At 47.4% G+C, this 17,039-nt stretch overlaps 1 protein-coding gene across 4 annotated transcripts in view; it reads right to left on the minus strand.

The window, feature by feature from the left end:
• Nucleotides 1-1,615: 1,615 nt before the first annotated feature.
• RCAN2 (regulator of calcineurin 2) overlaps nt 1,616-17,039 on the minus strand; it is a 217,002-nt gene continuing 201,578 nt past the window's right edge. For 3 of the 4 annotated variants that reach the window (XM_032463193.1, XM_032463192.1, XM_006190721.3), the window contains one exon: nt 1,616-4,253. In XM_032463193.1, coding sequence (XP_032319084.1) covers nt 4,093-4,253 — 161 coding nt within the window. In that variant the 3' untranslated portion in view covers nt 1,616-4,092. Of the gene's footprint in view, nt 4,254-4,548; nt 4,879-17,039 lie in introns of all 4 variants that reach the window. The other variant, XR_004313626.1, reaches the window with a different exon arrangement.

Here is a 17,039-nt window from a genome sequence, read left to right on the forward strand (position 1 = left end):
ATTGAACCCAGGACCTTGTGCATGCTAAGCACATGCTCTACCACTGAGCTATACCCACCCCCACTCCCTAGACTATCTTTGAAAGGAGTAGATGAATGAGTTTGACAGAAAACTGCTTGAAATTTTCCCTTTCTCAGATTGTACATTTAAGGGGGAAGCCTGCCAAGTGTTCAGCGATGCTCTGCATGGTGGCTCCTGGCGGGGACACTCTGTACCAGCAGCTCAATGAACGTTTTCCTGAATCCTTGGCTCATCATTCTTTATCACCTGCTCTGTTCCCCACTTCCTGCATGCAAGCCTTCTGTAATTCACATACATACTGCACACATTTGAAATGAATTTTGCATACGCACACATGCACGGAGGTCTAGGTGAAGGTGCCCAATGTCTGCAGCACCCAGAAGGCTCCTGTATGTCCCCTCTCAGTCAGTGTCCTCCAAAAGGCAGACATTAGTATAGTTTCTATCAATTTAGGTCAGTTTTGCCCGTTTCTTAACATCATACATGGAGTTGTACATCGTGGATTCTCTCACGTGTCTTTTTTTGCTCAAAGGTGTGATTTTGAGACCCAACCACATTGTTATATGTCTCAGGAATTTGTTTTTTTTCTTTCACCCCTTTGTAACATGCCACAGTTTATCCACTCAGCAGCTGAAGGGCACTGGGGTTGTAGCCCATTAGTGGCTACCATAAGCAGTGCTGCTGAGGACACGATTGTACAAGAACTTTGGTGGATGTGAGAACTCGCATCTACTGGATGTATGTCCTGGAGTGGAATGGCTCCCAGGTACGCCTATACTTAGCCTTGGCAGAGATTCCAAGGCGGTGGTACCAGTTTATACTCTGCCTTGGCTGATAACACTAACACTTCATTATTTCCCCATACTGCGTTTTGGCCATTCTGATGGGTGTTCGCTGTACCTCTCTGAGGTCTTGATTTGCCCTTCTCTGATGACAAATGATGTTGAGCACATTTTAATGTCTACGGGGCCACAGGGGTATTTTGGGTATAGGCGCACATGTGCGAATTGCCTGTTTAATGTTTTGACCATTCTTAAAAAATGAATTCTTTTTTCTTATTGATTTGTAGGATCATCTTTACATTTTGGATGTGAGTTATTTAACCACTGTATGTAACACAAATACCTTCTCCCACTCTGAGACTTCCCGGTTTACTCTCTTAATGGTGTAATTTGAAGAATAGCTGTTCTTAATTTGAATGAAAGACACTGTACCCATCTTTTATTTTATGATAGTGCTTTTGTAGCAAATTTTTGCTTACTTCAGGTCTATGACAGTGTTTTAAACCAAAGTATAGAGCTGGGGGGTATGTTAAAAGAGTGTCTGTGTACACCTGAAATGGCTTTTAGGACCAAGATGGTGGAAGATCCGCTCATCAGAGCCCACCCCACCCCTCCTGGCCTCGCTCAGTTTCCTCTTCCTTCATGAGATGCTGCCAACCAGCTTCCCCTCCTGCTCGTCTCAGAAAGGGCTCAGATGAGTTCATCTCATCTGTCGGTAAGTTTTCAGAAAGACTAGAGGCGGAACTGCACTCCACCAGGACCACCACTCAGAAATTCAACTCAGGCAGAAGACACAGAAATGACACCACGTGGACAGAGTCATTCACCAGGTATATTTGAAATCTAAGCTCTTTGAGCTATACACGTGCACAAATGAGTCAGTTGGTGGAACTCTCCCCCTCCCCCTCCACATTTAAACTTTTCAAAGTTAAAATAGTGCCAAAGAGGTTTGTGTTATGTGTTTCATGGAGATGCGGAGGCCATCCCGACTTTCACAGCGCTCAGAGCTTCCACAGAAACACTTCAAGGCGTCCCTCCTGTTTCTGCCCCCCTTTCCTGGGACACGTTCCTCTCCCCACGGCCCCAAACCCAACCTCGTGGAAGAATGACTTTCTCTGAGGCAGGTGAACATGGACATTTTGCAACAAATGTTACCAGGACTAACCACTTACGTCATATACGCCACGAATTTTTATTTTTATTTTTGATGACACAGAATGGTCATTTCAACTTTTGCTGAATTTGGTTGGAAAGGTCTGATGGATTTCTTTTGAAACATTGAAAAGCCATTTCTAAATAGTTTCGCTCATCCAGATGTCGCTAGAACCTGCCTTCTGAAAATTCTGTGTCTATTAACATAGCAAAGGACCCACCAAGCACTGAGAAGAGACAGCATAAAACGGCTGTCAGCTGTAGCTCTCAGGTCCTCTGAGCAGCAGAGGCCAAGATTTCCTCCACTAGAGGGCAGCATTTCTCCACAATTGAGTCAGATACTATTTGCCCATAAAAATGCAAAAACCTCCACAGCAAAGGAAAGTCAAAGCATTTGCTTATTATACACTCCTCAGGTTACATTTTTAAAAGGAGCCTTCTTTTTTTTCTATGGAAACTCAGGATTTGACAAGCAAGGCTGTCCTCAGTTTCACCTGTACTGTGTCCAGTACTATATTGCTATATTCACAGTAGAACGGACTTCAAATTTCTGAGTGATCAGTCTCATGTTTAAGTTTCTGATGAAACTAACATACACCTTAGTCAAAAAAAAAACAAGCCACAACAATCCTTCCATCGGGTGTGTTATTGTTCTTGTGTGTTTCTCTGAGGGTGATGAAAGTATCTCCCCCACTCCGTCACAATGGGCATTTGCAGCTAAAGTAACTCATTAACGGACGGGGGTGGATGAGACCTGGCACACAGAGCAGAAGGTGATGGTTCTACAGGTGTAGCTTCCATAATGCACTTTGGGCTGGAGAAATAGAAAAATCACACGTAACGAAAACAAACACGTTTCTGAGCAACAGGGGCTTCGCGTGAGGAGGACTGGTATGCGTCCCCCTCTCCGGCTCCCCCTTTCAATGTGCTCCGTGGCTGCTACACTGACTTAGCTCCATTCACATCGGCTGCAACCGACACTTGCGTCTTCACTTTATTTAAAAACAAGTGGCCTTGCCAGCAAAGATGCTAGCTAATCATTTCTATATTGGCATGAGAAGTTTTGTGCCCTTTCAAAATTCAGCATTACCCCTAATACAGTGCAGTATTATCAGATGACCTGGACTAGTGTACGAATGCATTCATAAGCGATACACAGACGTCGTTAAGCAGCGAATGGCTGGAACAGTCACTAAATAAAAACATCCAGATTTTTAAAAGCATAGCTGAAACATTTGTACAAATATACAAAGAGGTGGGGAAAAAACCAACAACAATCATTCAGACACTGTGAAACTTTTGTAATAAATAGATTCGTCTGAAATCGGTCTCCATCGCCCTGGGCGAGCCTTCCCCAAGGAGGCTGGGAAAGTTCTACAGGGAAGTCATGTTCGAAACCTACTGAGGGGTATCTTTGGGGGCCCAGCTCAGTTTTTGCCTCCAGGAATTTCAACAGAGCTATGAAGTATTGGACTCAAAAGAGTGACTAGGCCCAGACTTGGGAAGCTGGACGATGCTGATAAATTTCCTAATCTAGAAAGGACATGGCTGGATGCCGACAATCTGTGACTTTAGTACATCCTCAAATCATGGAAATAAATGCTGGTGATCATGCATGTCCTGGGAATGCTGGGATGCAGAGGACTGAGTGAGACCAGATAGGGGTATCTCATGCAGTCAAAGTCAAGTTTACTTATGGTCCTACTTAAAGTGGCCAGGAAAAAAAAAAAAAGCAAACAAACAAAAAAACCATCGCACACACGTCAGGACTGGGACTGGAACGGCTCACAAACAACACAGGTGCTATTTGTCACTGATGTCTCTGGCTTGGATCAACATGAGAGTATGAAGGTCTAGGCTGTGCTGATCGTTTAATAAGAAAATACTACTTTTTTTTTTCTAGAACCTTCTAAATAATGGATTATTCTGGATGGGTATGATATGATCAGGAAACGTGTCACCTTTTCCTAGCCCTTTTGTCCGAGAGGCTTGATTACAAGGAAAGAATCTCAAACAACCAAACACCCAGGGATTTAAAGGCAATTTTCTTTTTTTTTTTTTTGACAAACAACAGGGGGTGAGGGAAAAAGCATGATCAAGAGGAGACACATATTCTCTTGGAGGCGGAGCGGCGAGCTCAGTTGGACACGGAGGGCGGCAGGCCGGGACGCCGGGTCTGGATGATTTTTGGCTTGGGGGACGTCTTTGGATCCTCTTCTTCCTCGATGTCACTGTCACACACGTGCACGACGACACTTGGGGTGGACTCCGTCCCTGCGTGGAGCTCATACTTCTCTCCTGAAAAGCAAGAGAAAGCGGGGTGAGGAAGGCGGAGGGATCTCTGAACAGGACGTGGGAGGAACACTGTCCGGAGTCCCAGGGCGTGCCGGCTCGGATCCAGGGATGGGGCTGGAAAGCGGGACGAGTGTGAGCTGTCACTGCATCTCAGCTCTACCACCTCCCCACTGCGCAAGCCTGAGCCGGCCACCTAACCTCTCTTAGCCTCAGCACGCTCGACTGCAAACTTCAGAAGGGTGCTGACTACAGACCACAGGATGGTGGTGATGCCTACGTGGGTGTGGCAGTTACTCACCAAGTTTCTCTTCCATTTCCCAGCATCGCCGCTAACTTCTGAGTCACCTTGAGCCCATCGCTTCACTTCCGCATCTTTTGGACAAGGCCGTCTCTAAGTTATCCTCCAGAGGTCCCTTTCTTATCACGAGAGCTGGCCCAGGATGGAAGAAGGTGGATCGCCGCTGTCTGGGATTTGCACTGGTTACTGGGTAGCTGGGTTAGACGACTGTCGAGGTCCTTGCCAGTTCCAAGGCTCTGTCATTCTTGACGGGTTCGTCTTGGAGTCAGGTCACTACTAGCCGCTGGCCCCCTGTCTGTCTCTGTTTCGTATTAGGAGCATCTCCCTGGTCTGGCCCATTGCAGGGCATAAAGGATACCAGGCACAATGAAAAAAAAAAAACTAGGTGTGTCTTTTGCAAAAGATGATGGCATGTGGAAACAGGAAGGGTCACAAAACACTATGGTAAGCACTGGAGTGGCAATTATGTCAAGGACGATGGTACCAAATTGTAAGGCGCAAGTAGCTCTGAAAGGCTTCCTAGGGGAGGAGACAAGCTGGCTTGGGTCTAAAAGACAAGCAGAAGATGCCCAGGAGGTGGGCAGGTGCAGGGGGCCTTCCCGTGCTGCATGCTGGTCACTTCCTGACTGAGCTGCTGACGCACTTACCCTAATCTTCCCCCGACACCTGTCCTTCACTTCCCATCCTTCGTGAATGGGAAACACCTGAACGCAGTGTCTCCCAGACACCCTCCTGGTCACTGACTCTCGGAGTCTTGCCAGATCAAGTCCTCATTTTTCAGACTAGGACAAAAAAATCTCTCACCAATCGTGACAGCCATATTTCTATACCCAGCACATTAGCTACTTTTATGTGGCAGAGTCTCACCTGGTTCCCTAAATCCTGACCTCCCTCCAGGATAAAAGCCAGACACCACTCAGTCCAGGAATCTTGCCTGTGATCCGCAGCCTGCAGGGGAAAGTGTCCCTTCTGGATGGCCAGAGCCAGGGCTGTCAGTTCCAGTGCTACGGTGGTATTTACCTGCGTTGTGCACACCTTGGTAAGCATCAGTGGTGCAAATACCAAATGCTTGCAAGGCACAGTTTTAGATCCTGTGCTGACGTTAGGGAATGAGGAACACTGATAATGCAATAAAGCACCAGACCTCTTCTACGTGATGCTGGGAAGGATGTGTCTGGAGTCAGCCATCATTATGGGTTGAATTGTGTCCCCCGCACCCCCCTCCAAGATGCTGAAGTCCTAATCCCGAGTGCCTACGACTGTGACTTTATTTGGAAGTAGGGTCTCCACAGATGAGTAAGTTCAAATGAGGCCATGAGGGTGGGCCCTACTTCAAAATGACCAGTGTCCTTATAAAAAGGGGAAATTAGGACGCAGCAGTGCAGTCACACATGGAGAACCCACGTGAGGACTGGAGTTCTGCTGACCAAGCCAAACAACTACCAAAGCTACAGGAGAAGCCTGGCACAGATCCTCCCCGGGCGTCTCCAGAGGGAGCGTGGCCCTGTTGATGCCTTGATCGCCGACGTCCACCATCCAGAACATGAGGCCATACATTTTTGTCGTTTAAGCTGCCCAGTTTGTGGTGCTCAGTTATGGCAGCCCTAGTGGATGAGTGCAGCCACATCCTGCTCAGAGTGTCCTCTCTCTGTTATGCGTCAGACAGGCCTCTGCTGGACCCTGCTCGACGTCCTGGTGTGTAAGGCAAAGGCTTTCCTGGATGAGGACAGCGGACCGTCCCCAGGAGCAGAGCGTGACACCTCCAGCACATCCCTGATCTTGGCGGCAGCAGAGAGGGAGAGAACTAGCCAGAGCCAGAGAAATGTGGCCATAAAGACTCAATAATTTAAAGTCTAGATTGTGTGAAGTCGTAGGTAGAGAGATGTGTCGACAAGGTTGAAATCTCTGGCACAGTGAGCCCTCAGGACCGGTTTGCATTCAGGAGCGGAGAGGGACAGACACAGGGACACGGAGCAGAAGCAGGAAGGAGAACCCTGTTTGAGTCCCTCATGCGAGGCTTTGCCTCCTCACTGGAAAGCGGAGATCGACGGTCTGCACAGATCTAATGCCGCCGTAACCCACGCCGCAGTTACTGTGCGACACGCACTTGTAGTTGTGCTGTGTGTGTAGACACTGCCCACAGCTCGCTGAACTGGGTCTGTTTTGTTCTCCTTAAAGCAGTCTGTGTTTTTTATCCAAATCCCAAGAGAGAAGAACCACTTGACGTTGCTCAGGAGAGCAAGTGACGTGAAGCTGCTCTTCATCTGAGGGTTCCGGGCGACAGGTGGGCAGACCTGGCTCGTGGCATCTTTGAGCAGTGGCTTCCAAGCACCTGACAGTTTACTGGGGGTGCTTGCTGAAAACAGAGTTTACCAGCATGGGGATGCATCCCTGCAAATTCAGAGGCAGCGACGCCTACTTTGGTACCCAGCACGCCCAGGTGCTTCTCTGTGCTTCAGCGTCCGGGTGGCCACTGTTACACGGCTTGATGTGACAGGCGGGGGGCTGCGGTCCTGTGGGGATGCTAGCATGTGAATAACCTGCCCCTCCCTTCCTCCATCCTGCATCATAATTGTTCATTGGAAAAGGATGCTAGTGCAGGTAGCGGAGGGAGGGACACTGAGGATGCAGCTGGGAGAAGCAGTGAGGCATCCCAGATCAGCTCTGCAGCCCCTCCCAGCCCCAGGGCTAACTGATCTTCGGCCTTCTCATCTTTGTTTCTGGGAGAACAGCAAATCCCAAAGACAGTGATTGAGTTCACTGTACCCAGAGTTACTAATTTTCTCTTTCTTTGAGGAAAGCTTTGCCATTCTGGTTGAGAGACAGTTTTGACAAAGACAGAGAAAGAAACAATTTCTGAGTAATCAGATGGTGTGATTCTTGTTTTTCTGTATAGAATTTCTTTGAAGTTTTCACATTTGGAGAAGAAGCGCCTTTTGCAGGCACATGAGGGGCCCCGTGGCCCTGTCCGTTGCCCTGTTGGTTGAGATGCAGGGATGAAGTGGGTGGCGGCCTCTCATCCTTTGATGTAGGGATGTCAGGTAAGAATCTGCCACAGCAGAGTGAGAGTGGAGACCGTGGGGCCCAGGAGTGACAACGGTGACAGCAGGGACCCTGGCCAGCAGACTGACCAGACGCTGCCCTTTTCTGCATCTGTTGGAAAGAAGCTAGCTTTTTAAAAAAATAAGAATAAAATATACATAATGAAGCTAGCCTTTTGATGAAACCCTTTCTTTGCCGTGGCTTGGATAAAGAACATTTCCTCAAAGACACCTCCAGTTGCAATGTGTTAATAGCTTCAAAAGTAGACATTCTCCTCCCAGACTAGGTGTGCCTCAGGCACAGGGGGCCATCCTGGGCTGGGCAACTTCCACGTCGATCGCTTGGTCATAGAGCTATTTTACTGCTGTGATCCCATTAACGCTGACATTTCACTGTTCTATTTTTGGAAACTTTTTCTTACTATCAAAATCCAGCAAAGCCACACAGCTGCTGAGAGCCCACAGGATAAAAACAAACAGCTTGGTCTGGCTGGATTGAATTTTTCTGTTTTGGGCCGCTCTTTCCCTTTGGGCTTCAGCTAATTCCTCTACCGTGAAGGCTGACGTCAGTGCTGTCACCCTGCAAGGGGATCAACAGGGCTCAGCAGGTGACAAGGACCATCTTAGCTGCACAGGGCGGGGCAGGTCCTTCCACGGTGCAGGGAGCCCAGCCAGGCAGACCAGCAGGTCTGTTCAAGGACAGGCCCAGGCTCGGCCGTCACATTCTCACTCCTCTCGTCTGTACTAAACTGTCCTTTCTCCGTGGGCAGAAACGAGGCCGGGACCAAAAGCTCTCTGAAAATGCCCCATCAGGCTTTTCCACCTCCCTCCATGGAACAAAGTTCCAGCCAAGCAAATGCAGAATCCTCTGGCACGTGGTCACAAGTTCGGTTCTCATTCAGGCCTTTGCAACTGACAGGGGTTTGTTCAAAATAGACACCAGAGTTCTGTATCCTCTTTCCCAGGTGAATGGAGACAGGTCACAATGTCCCGATTCCTGAAAGTCTGGGGGAAGCGGAGGTGCCCGTGGGCTGCTCCCTGTTCTCAGGGGGGAGGAGTCAGGTCCCTGTGCTGCCCAGGGGGCTGGGGGCTGTGGTGACTTGGTCCTGGTACAATCGCAGAGGAGTGGGTACGTGACTGGGGGTCTGAGTGTCTCTGGAAGTTCTCCATCACACCTCCTTTGACTTATGAGCCATGATTTGATCTCTTCTTGAATTCTCTCTAAACAAATCGGTGTAATTACACACGGTTTATAAAAATCAGCATAATGCAGACGAGGTAAGGGCAGGGGGAGGACACACAGCTTGAGCTGTGTATTGAAGCAGAGGTGGGACTGCTTAGATTCCTAAAGGGAAACCTTCCTAAAACGTGGCTGCCTCCTTGGACGACTTCTTGTCTGAGTTCTGCCAAGGAAGAGATGGAACCCTGCGCTGGAGGCTTCCAAAACACAGCGAGATCTAGCAGGAGTGAGGCAAAGGACTGCTTTCTCCCTCAGCCTCACTGCTCTCCTTCTTGGAAGATCCTTTCTCTGGGACTACATGTGCTCCCCATTCCTGTCTCTGCAAGGAGCTACATACCCAGGCCTGATCTCGCCCACATTTCAGTTTACTGACGTCTCTACGTAAGTCTGCTGCTATTTTCCAAACTCACGTATCTAACATGGAATTACTTTTCTCCCGGTCAGTCTAGGTCTCCTTCCCAGCTGTCACATTCCTCTTAGAGCCGCCCTCATCCTTCCAGCCTTCTCGGTATGACTCCTTGGAGCTGGGCACCCTTGAATCTTCTCTTTCCTCCACTGTAGTTCATCATCCACCACTGCTGAACGTTGTTTTGAAACATTTCTCCGCGTGCGCCCTCAACACACCCTGCTTGTAAGGATCCTCTCCAGGCTCACTGACTCCCACCCAGAGGACTCCTAGCTGGTTTCCACACCACAGGAGCTAATCTTCGTTGCTAGAACAAGCTTCCTAAATACAACATTTGGAGACTTCACCTTCTCGAGTACTAGCAACGTAACCTTGAGAGGTACGTCGCAGTTCTCAGCCTCAGTTTTCCTCATCAGTAAAATGGGAACAACCACCACATTCCTGGAATGCTACCAAAAAAATACATAACCAATATTTTATCGAGCCTTCCCGAGAGGCATGATATGATTATTCAAGGTGGTAGTCTTTTGGTCACTGCTGCTTCCAAAATAATTTCCAGTTTTCAATCTGATGAAAGAATCTGGTCACACTACACGACAGTTACAGAATTAAGCAGCTGAATAATCGCCAAGAGCTTTGACTCGGAGGTGGAGTACCTGCTGTTAAGAGTGACGAGGCATGGATGACGACCCGCTGAGTCCCATGGTTCAAATGAACAGCTGGGCATTGTGCGTTCCGGTCCTCAAAGCTGAACGACCTTTTCCCTGTAACCACTGCTCCCCACCTTGGTAAGTTTCCCCCCCGTTTCCTCCCACCTCCTAAGCACTTCCATACCTCTATGGCTGTGAGAAGGAACATCTCAAGTTGGCTTTTCAATCAGGTCTCTGATTTTCCTTTTTCTGGGACAGCGTGAATGACTCGTTTATATGATAGCACCTTTTGTGTGACTCATTAGTTATTTCGTCTGGGGACGCCTTATGCCAAACCACTCAAGTTAGGACTCACACTTCTTTTGTGATTGCTGCAGCTCAGGGTGCATGTCTGAGACCAATAAATACATTACTGATTGGTGGACGGCGTCCAGCTTGGCTATGGATGACGTACCTGTGTAACGTCCGGTACACACTCCCACGTACATTTTTCTCCTACAGTTGAATCTGTGTAAGTTTTAGCTTTTCAACACAGCTGAAAACTACCTAAGGGCAGGCGTTTGTCCTCTTTCCGGCAAGCTCTCGGTGCCAAGAAAGAGAGGGCATCGCCGACACTTGCCACCCACCTGAAACACAACAGCAGCTGTTTCCTGAGCACTTAGTAAGCGCCTGACACAGCTCTGAGTACTTCAAGTAAACTGAATATTTAATTATGGACGACAGCTCTGTATTGTGGGTTTCATAATGTTTAGTTTTTATATTTTAATTTATTTTTTAATTTAAAAATTTTTTTGTTATTATTTTTTTAATGGAGGTACTGGGGATTGAACCCAGGACTTCGTGCATGCTAAGCATGTGCTCTGCCACTGAGCTATACCCTCCCCCGGTTTCATAATGTCTTGATGACGCGGGAGGACACTGAGATCACACGTAGTAAGTGACGGAGCCAAGATTCAAACTCAAGACTTCAAAGCCTGTGTGCACAGTCACTGTCCAGCCCTGCCTCTCATGAGTCCCACTGCTTTCAGATCCCACAAGAGACTCCCCTGAAAGGGAGCCTAGTTGTAACTTGTGCTTTTCACCTACTTTGGCGGCAACTCACGTTTTCAGTGACTCTTTGTTCTCTAGCTATTAAGCTATTAAGTTAGACTCTTAATTCCTTCTACATTTTGCCTCTTTTTGTTTTGGCCAACTGCTAGTTATTCTAGGTAGGGTCTCCTTGACAGTGAATCCTTTTTGAAGACAACACTTGATAAGTTATAAAAATAAAGGGACTATAAACTGTAGACTGAGTTAATCTGCGCCTCTCACGGTAGCTTTGAACTCCAGAAAAAAAAAGATCCTGTGGGATTTCTTCTTGTTTTAACTAACTCACAGTAAGGATGAATTCTCAACAAGAAAGTTATGTGTTGGAGCAGACTGACTGTGTTTTGCAACGATGGGCATATTTCCTGCTCCTCATTACTCTTCTAGAACTCTGCCCCTCCTCCACTGAGGACTGCTCCCACTTTGTTCCTTCCCCTAAAATCTGGGCAGACCTTTATGACTGCCTATGCACCATGGCAGATGTAAACAGTGTGACTTCTGAGGTCGGTCACAGAAAGGCCAGGCACTTCCACCTTGCTCTGCCAGGCTGCTCCCTCTTGGAACCTCGCCTCCATGTTGTGAGGAAGCCCAAACAGCCCACGAAGAGCCTCCCCCTCCACCGCCCGAGAGGAGCCATGGCCTCGCTGAGCTCCCAGCCAACGGCCACACCAGCCAACAGATGGTTTCGAGTGAACCATCTCGGAAGTCCCCGGCTGAGCGGGCGGCGACACTGCAGGAAGCAGAGCCAAGGTGTCCCCCCAAGCCCTGCTCAAATAGCAAATCCGTGAGCCAAGTAAATGACTCGATGTTTCAGGCCCTTGGTTTTGGGGTAGCTTGTTATGCAATAGTTGATAAGTGGGGCACAGGTCATATAAAGGCTCTGTTCCAAAGCAAACTAAACCACTACTATTGAGTTGGAGCGAATTGCCTTCGGTGTTTTTCCCTCTTTTCTTCCCTGCTCACGTGCTCTGTTACAGTGGATACTTCTCCAGTTCCCGTGGCTCCTCCCAAGGGGAGGGAGCTCCATTCACACATCACTGGGACCCCCTCCCCAGCCTCTCTCCTACTCCTCTTCAGGGCAAGAGGAGTGACATCCCTCAGGTACCTGCAGGGACAGGAAACTGGAAATGCCAGCTCACCCTCCAGCATCTTTCTCTTGATCCATCCTGGCCTACAAAGGGCTCTGCTCTGCTCTCAGCCACGTGCTGAGCCCAGCAGAAAAGACTCTGCCCTGCGGAGCAGCCAGACATTTTCCGTCTCTGTAACAGAGGGAGAATGAGGCCGCATGGCTCCGAATTTCAGTTCTGGGAAGCCCTGGCTGAAGCTCACCGCAGCCGCCTTCTCGGCTTCCGCCTTTAATCAGAAACCAAGCTGGCGTTATTGATCTCATCTGTCTTACTTCTTATTTAACACTCAGCGAGTCCGGAACCAAACAGGGAAAGGTTAGTGTCAGTTATTAATCCACGCTGAATTTTAAGAATGGGCGATGGCTTCTCAAGGCAAGTGCCAAGAGCCTCTCCAGCAGGACCCTTGCATGCAGAGCCATGTGCATCGTGTGCTGAGGGCTACGCTTCAGTCTGGATTAAGAGCCCCTTACATTGAATTAAGAAGAACAAAAATTCCAATAGGAAAATCATTTCAGGCTGGTTCATGTTTAAAAGACACTGTAAGCCCCCACTTGCCATATTTTTTTTATTGTAAATGTGATTTTTTTTCAAGAGGAAGTAGGGAGCATCAGTCCTGATCTCTGGAATAGGTAAAACTGAACTTCCATATGGGTTATTTTTACTAAACATGCTGCCCGTTGGGGAGATTGAACACAGAGATTGAGGGAAGGGTTCAGAATGACTTGAAATGTGTTTGAAAGTTTGGATTTCCTTTCCTTTCAAGTGTTAGGGTTAGGACTTGATAGAATTTGGCAGGGAGGGGCGGCTTCCCACTCCCTTGTCAACTGTGGAGACAGACGCCTGGCCCTGGTCGGCTCTCAGGCGGGGGAGGTGGGGAGGGCAGGGGTGAGGGCTGACCTGCACCTCCCTCCGTCCACCCAGGCACTGGCCTGTATTTGAGCTTACCGCGACTTTGAACCCTCTCTCAGTCCTGGCAGGGCAGATCCTGGTTTGGTTTGGGGCCCAAAGCATTCCTCAGTAGAAGGACTGAGTTATAGTGAAAACCATCAGGAAGTTTCCCAAAGCTGCACCCTGTCCCCAGGGCATGAAGATATGCTATTTAACAGTACTTTGAAGTTATCTGCTACAATCTTTTCTTCCCCTGTTTTTCCAAGGGGAGGAAAGGGAGTGTGTGTCTGTGTCTGGGAAGGGGGCGGGAGCAGGTGAAGCATCTCTGCACTGTTTTCCCCTCATGCTTCTGCTCGTGCTCCTGCTTCCACACTGGGACCTGACCCCTTACTAGGCACTCCTTGCCTCTATGTCTCTGATGGCTCTTTGCCACCTTTAAATACCACAGAAGTGTAATTAATTAACGTGCTCCTTCATCAAGGGGGCGAAACTCCCAGTGGTGTCTGGAAATGTGATGGGAATTTTTTTTTTTGGTTGTCATAAGGACTGGGTAGGGTATTTAGTAGGTGAGGCCCCTGAGATGCTAAATGTACTACAATCTGTAGGCTTGTCGGTTCCAAAATATCACACTGAGAAACACTGAGCTGAGAGCTTAGCATAGGCACTCACATTTTAGGAGGAGACTAAGATGTGGCTTGCAAATCAAGTGACCATAAGTAGGTAACACACACTGAGCAGTTACTATGTCCAGGACCGGACATAGAGATGTACATGGATTATCTCATTCCATGTTCCCAACAATCTGGTTTTACTGTTGAGGAAGCCAAGGCACAGAAAGGTTAAGAAAGTTGCTCAGAGTCACACAGCTAATAAAAGGTGGAGCCTGGATTCAAACACATATCCTGAGTTTCCATCCTCCTCCTCTCTCTTCACGTTGGAGCTTCACTGACAGCTGTGAAATAAAAAAAGGGATGATCTAGGGTGGAGGGACGGCTAGGTCCATACAGACAGCTATTTGGTAGCTGCCTGTTCACAAGGTCAGTCTGAGTGTGGAGAAATTATTGATTTTCTAAGTAGAAGTGGAAAGAGGGATTCAGGATTCAAAAAAAAAAAAAAATTCTAGGGAGGAAGAAATGTTCCAGGGAGGAAGAAATATTACAGAGAGGGAAGTCCTTTGCAAATTTTTTCTCTCTGATTCCTCAGTGATTCCACGAGCTCATACTTAACTTGGGTAGACCTGGGAGGAAACTGCTGTGGGCAGACTCGAGGGCAGGGCGGATCACTCAGCAGCAACTCTGTCCCTTTTCTTTCTATAGCAGCTGCTTCTGTCAAAGGATGCCCTCGAAGCCTGGGTGGCATAGGGTCTAAAGCAAAGCACAGACCAACCCAACTATTTCACTGGCAGTTCTGAGAACAAGTCCAGGTAAACCACCACCACCACCACAGAAAAGACATCAGGGCTGCGCACGGACTTCCCTGCCGCAGTAGGTCTGGGATAAGTGCACGTCAGGACAAGAAGATGGACGTGAGTGGTCAGAGGTCTTCTTCCTCACTCACCTCCACTGATCATCAAAAAGTTACATTTCTTACAAATAACAAATACTGGTGAGGATGTGGAGGAAAGGGAAACCTTGAATACTATTGGTGGGGATGTAAATTGGTGCCGCCACTATGGAAAACAGCATGGAGGTTCCTCAAAGAACTAAAGCTAGAACTACCACGTGATCCAGCAATTCCACTCCTGGGTGTTTATCCGGAAAAAATGAAAACACTAATTTGAAAAGATACACGCACCCCAATGTTCACAGCAGCATTATCTCCAATAGCCAAGATTTGGAAGCAATCCAATGCTCATCAAAGATGTGGTGTGTGTACACACACACACACACACACACACACACAATGAAATATTACCCAGCCATAAACAAGAATGAAATTCTGCCATTTTCAGCAATGTAGATAGACCCAGAAAATACTATGCTTAGTGAAATAAAACAGAGAAAGACAAATACTACATGATATCACTTATATGTGGAATCTAAAAAATAAAACAAATGAATATAACAGAACAGAAACCAACTCACAGATACAGAGAACCAACTAGTAGATGCCAGTGGGGAGAAGGAAAAGGGGAGAAAAAACATAGGGGTGGGGGATTAAGAATACAAACTACTGTGTATGAAAGAGATAAGTAACAAGGACATATTGAACAGCATAGGGAATTAGAGCCATTAGTTTGTAATAACTTTTAATGGAATATAACCTATAAAAAACTGAATTGCTATGCTGTACACCTGAAATTAATATAATGTAAATCAACCATACTTCAATTAAAAAAAAGAGAAGAGTTTGCTTCTCTTTGAGGTTTTCCTCTAGGACTAGCTAAAGGGACTATTTATCTTCACTCCCTCCTAAGTCAGTTAGGACCTAAAGGACGCCATGGGGACAACAGATTGAGGACCTGAATTAGTGGTTGAGACAACCACTTAGAAGGGAGGTAAGGAACCAACGGAACCACAGAGGGAGATGGGTGGGAAGACACATGAGAGAGGAGGGAGATGCGGTCTCTGAAGGCTGCAATGTGGTGCTGGTGCTCCGGAGCGAGAGGACAGCACAGACGCGCGGAAGGGAAGAGCGGTGTGGACGGGCTCTCTGTGCGCTTGGCCACAGACTCAGAAGGTTGTCCTCTGTGCGAGTGATCACTCTGTTCGACCTTTCCCGGTATTAGGGGCCGGGCTCCGGGAACAGCTGTGGGGATGCGCACGACCGCGCGCACGCACACCTGTGCCCGTATTTTGGTTGTGCCAATTTCTCTACAACGTGCTTATTTCACTTGTGAAATAAGTAAAGGAAATGCTTCATATTACTACTCAATACTGACTGAAGATAACTGTGAAGTATAATGCTAAGAAGAAACGCCCTTTTAACATTTCCACCCCCAGGGAAAATTCTTCCAAAAGGGGTAGAAAACTAGGAGTGTATGTTCCGGGCTTACGAATCTGCGTCCCTCGGGCGGGCAGTGACGCACAGAGACTGCACTGGATACTGGGACTGGCTGTTTTATTTGCTTTTTATGTCTGTGATCAGAATATAGCAATTGTCAGACAAGAACCGGGGCTTATATAACTGGTCATACCACAGGCATCCCAAATATAGGTGTTCATCTATATTTTAAAAATGGAATTTTCTCTACCTTTCAGTCAATGAGCCTGGAATGGAAAATGTTTCTTCCCTTATAAGTGACACGAATTAATGAAATCTGTTTTCCATTTGGGGGAAACAATGTATACTGAGCAGCAAACCAGCAAAACTGCTTTACTCTGGCATGTTTTGATAGAGAAGAATTTGGAAAAAAAAATCTAAATATAGCAGATGTACGCAACTTGAAACTCCAGTGCCATTTTAAGCCCTCCTTTGCAGTTAACTAAAATTGATCTCCCTAGCAAGAGCTAAAAATAGGAGGAAAAAGGGGAACAGACAATGACTTTTCATCTCTCTCCCTGCAGGCATTTCCAGTGACAATGAACTTGACCTTCCAGAGCCATCCTAGAGAGCAGAATAGGCCGGCATTTCACGTCCCATCTATGATTTACCACCCATCTACTGCCACGGGCATCTCCATTTTGCTATTTTGCTGACGAGCACAGATAAGCTGCTTTGCTGGGCTGAGTTTTGTTTTTCCTATTTTGTTTTACATCCACAAAGAACACAGCACTATAGTCTTTCTGGAGCCTGGAACAATGGGCATTATGAAATAAACAAAAGTGAATATCCAATTCATTCTCCACTAGGTCAAAGCTCATCTTATTTTGTCCAGATCATTGTTAAACGGTGGGCTTCTCTAAATTCACCGGGGGACTGATATAAATGCAGAAAGCTTCTGTTTTATAGGGGAGAGATCTGTCCTTTAAACAGCAGAGGATGGCAAATTCTGATCCACATGTCCTGCTTGATACTAGAGGAAAAGAGTCAAACTTAAAGGAACCAATGCAGTGGATCTGTTTTCCGAGATGCCAATAAGCAGAGAAACGCAATCTGGAGGGACAGAATGTC

Source organism: Camelus ferus, chromosome 20 (genome assembly GCF_009834535.1).
Source record: "Camelus ferus isolate YT-003-E chromosome 20, BCGSAC_Cfer_1.0, whole genome shotgun sequence".
Taxonomy (NCBI): Eukaryota; Metazoa; Chordata; class Mammalia; order Artiodactyla; family Camelidae; genus Camelus; species Camelus ferus.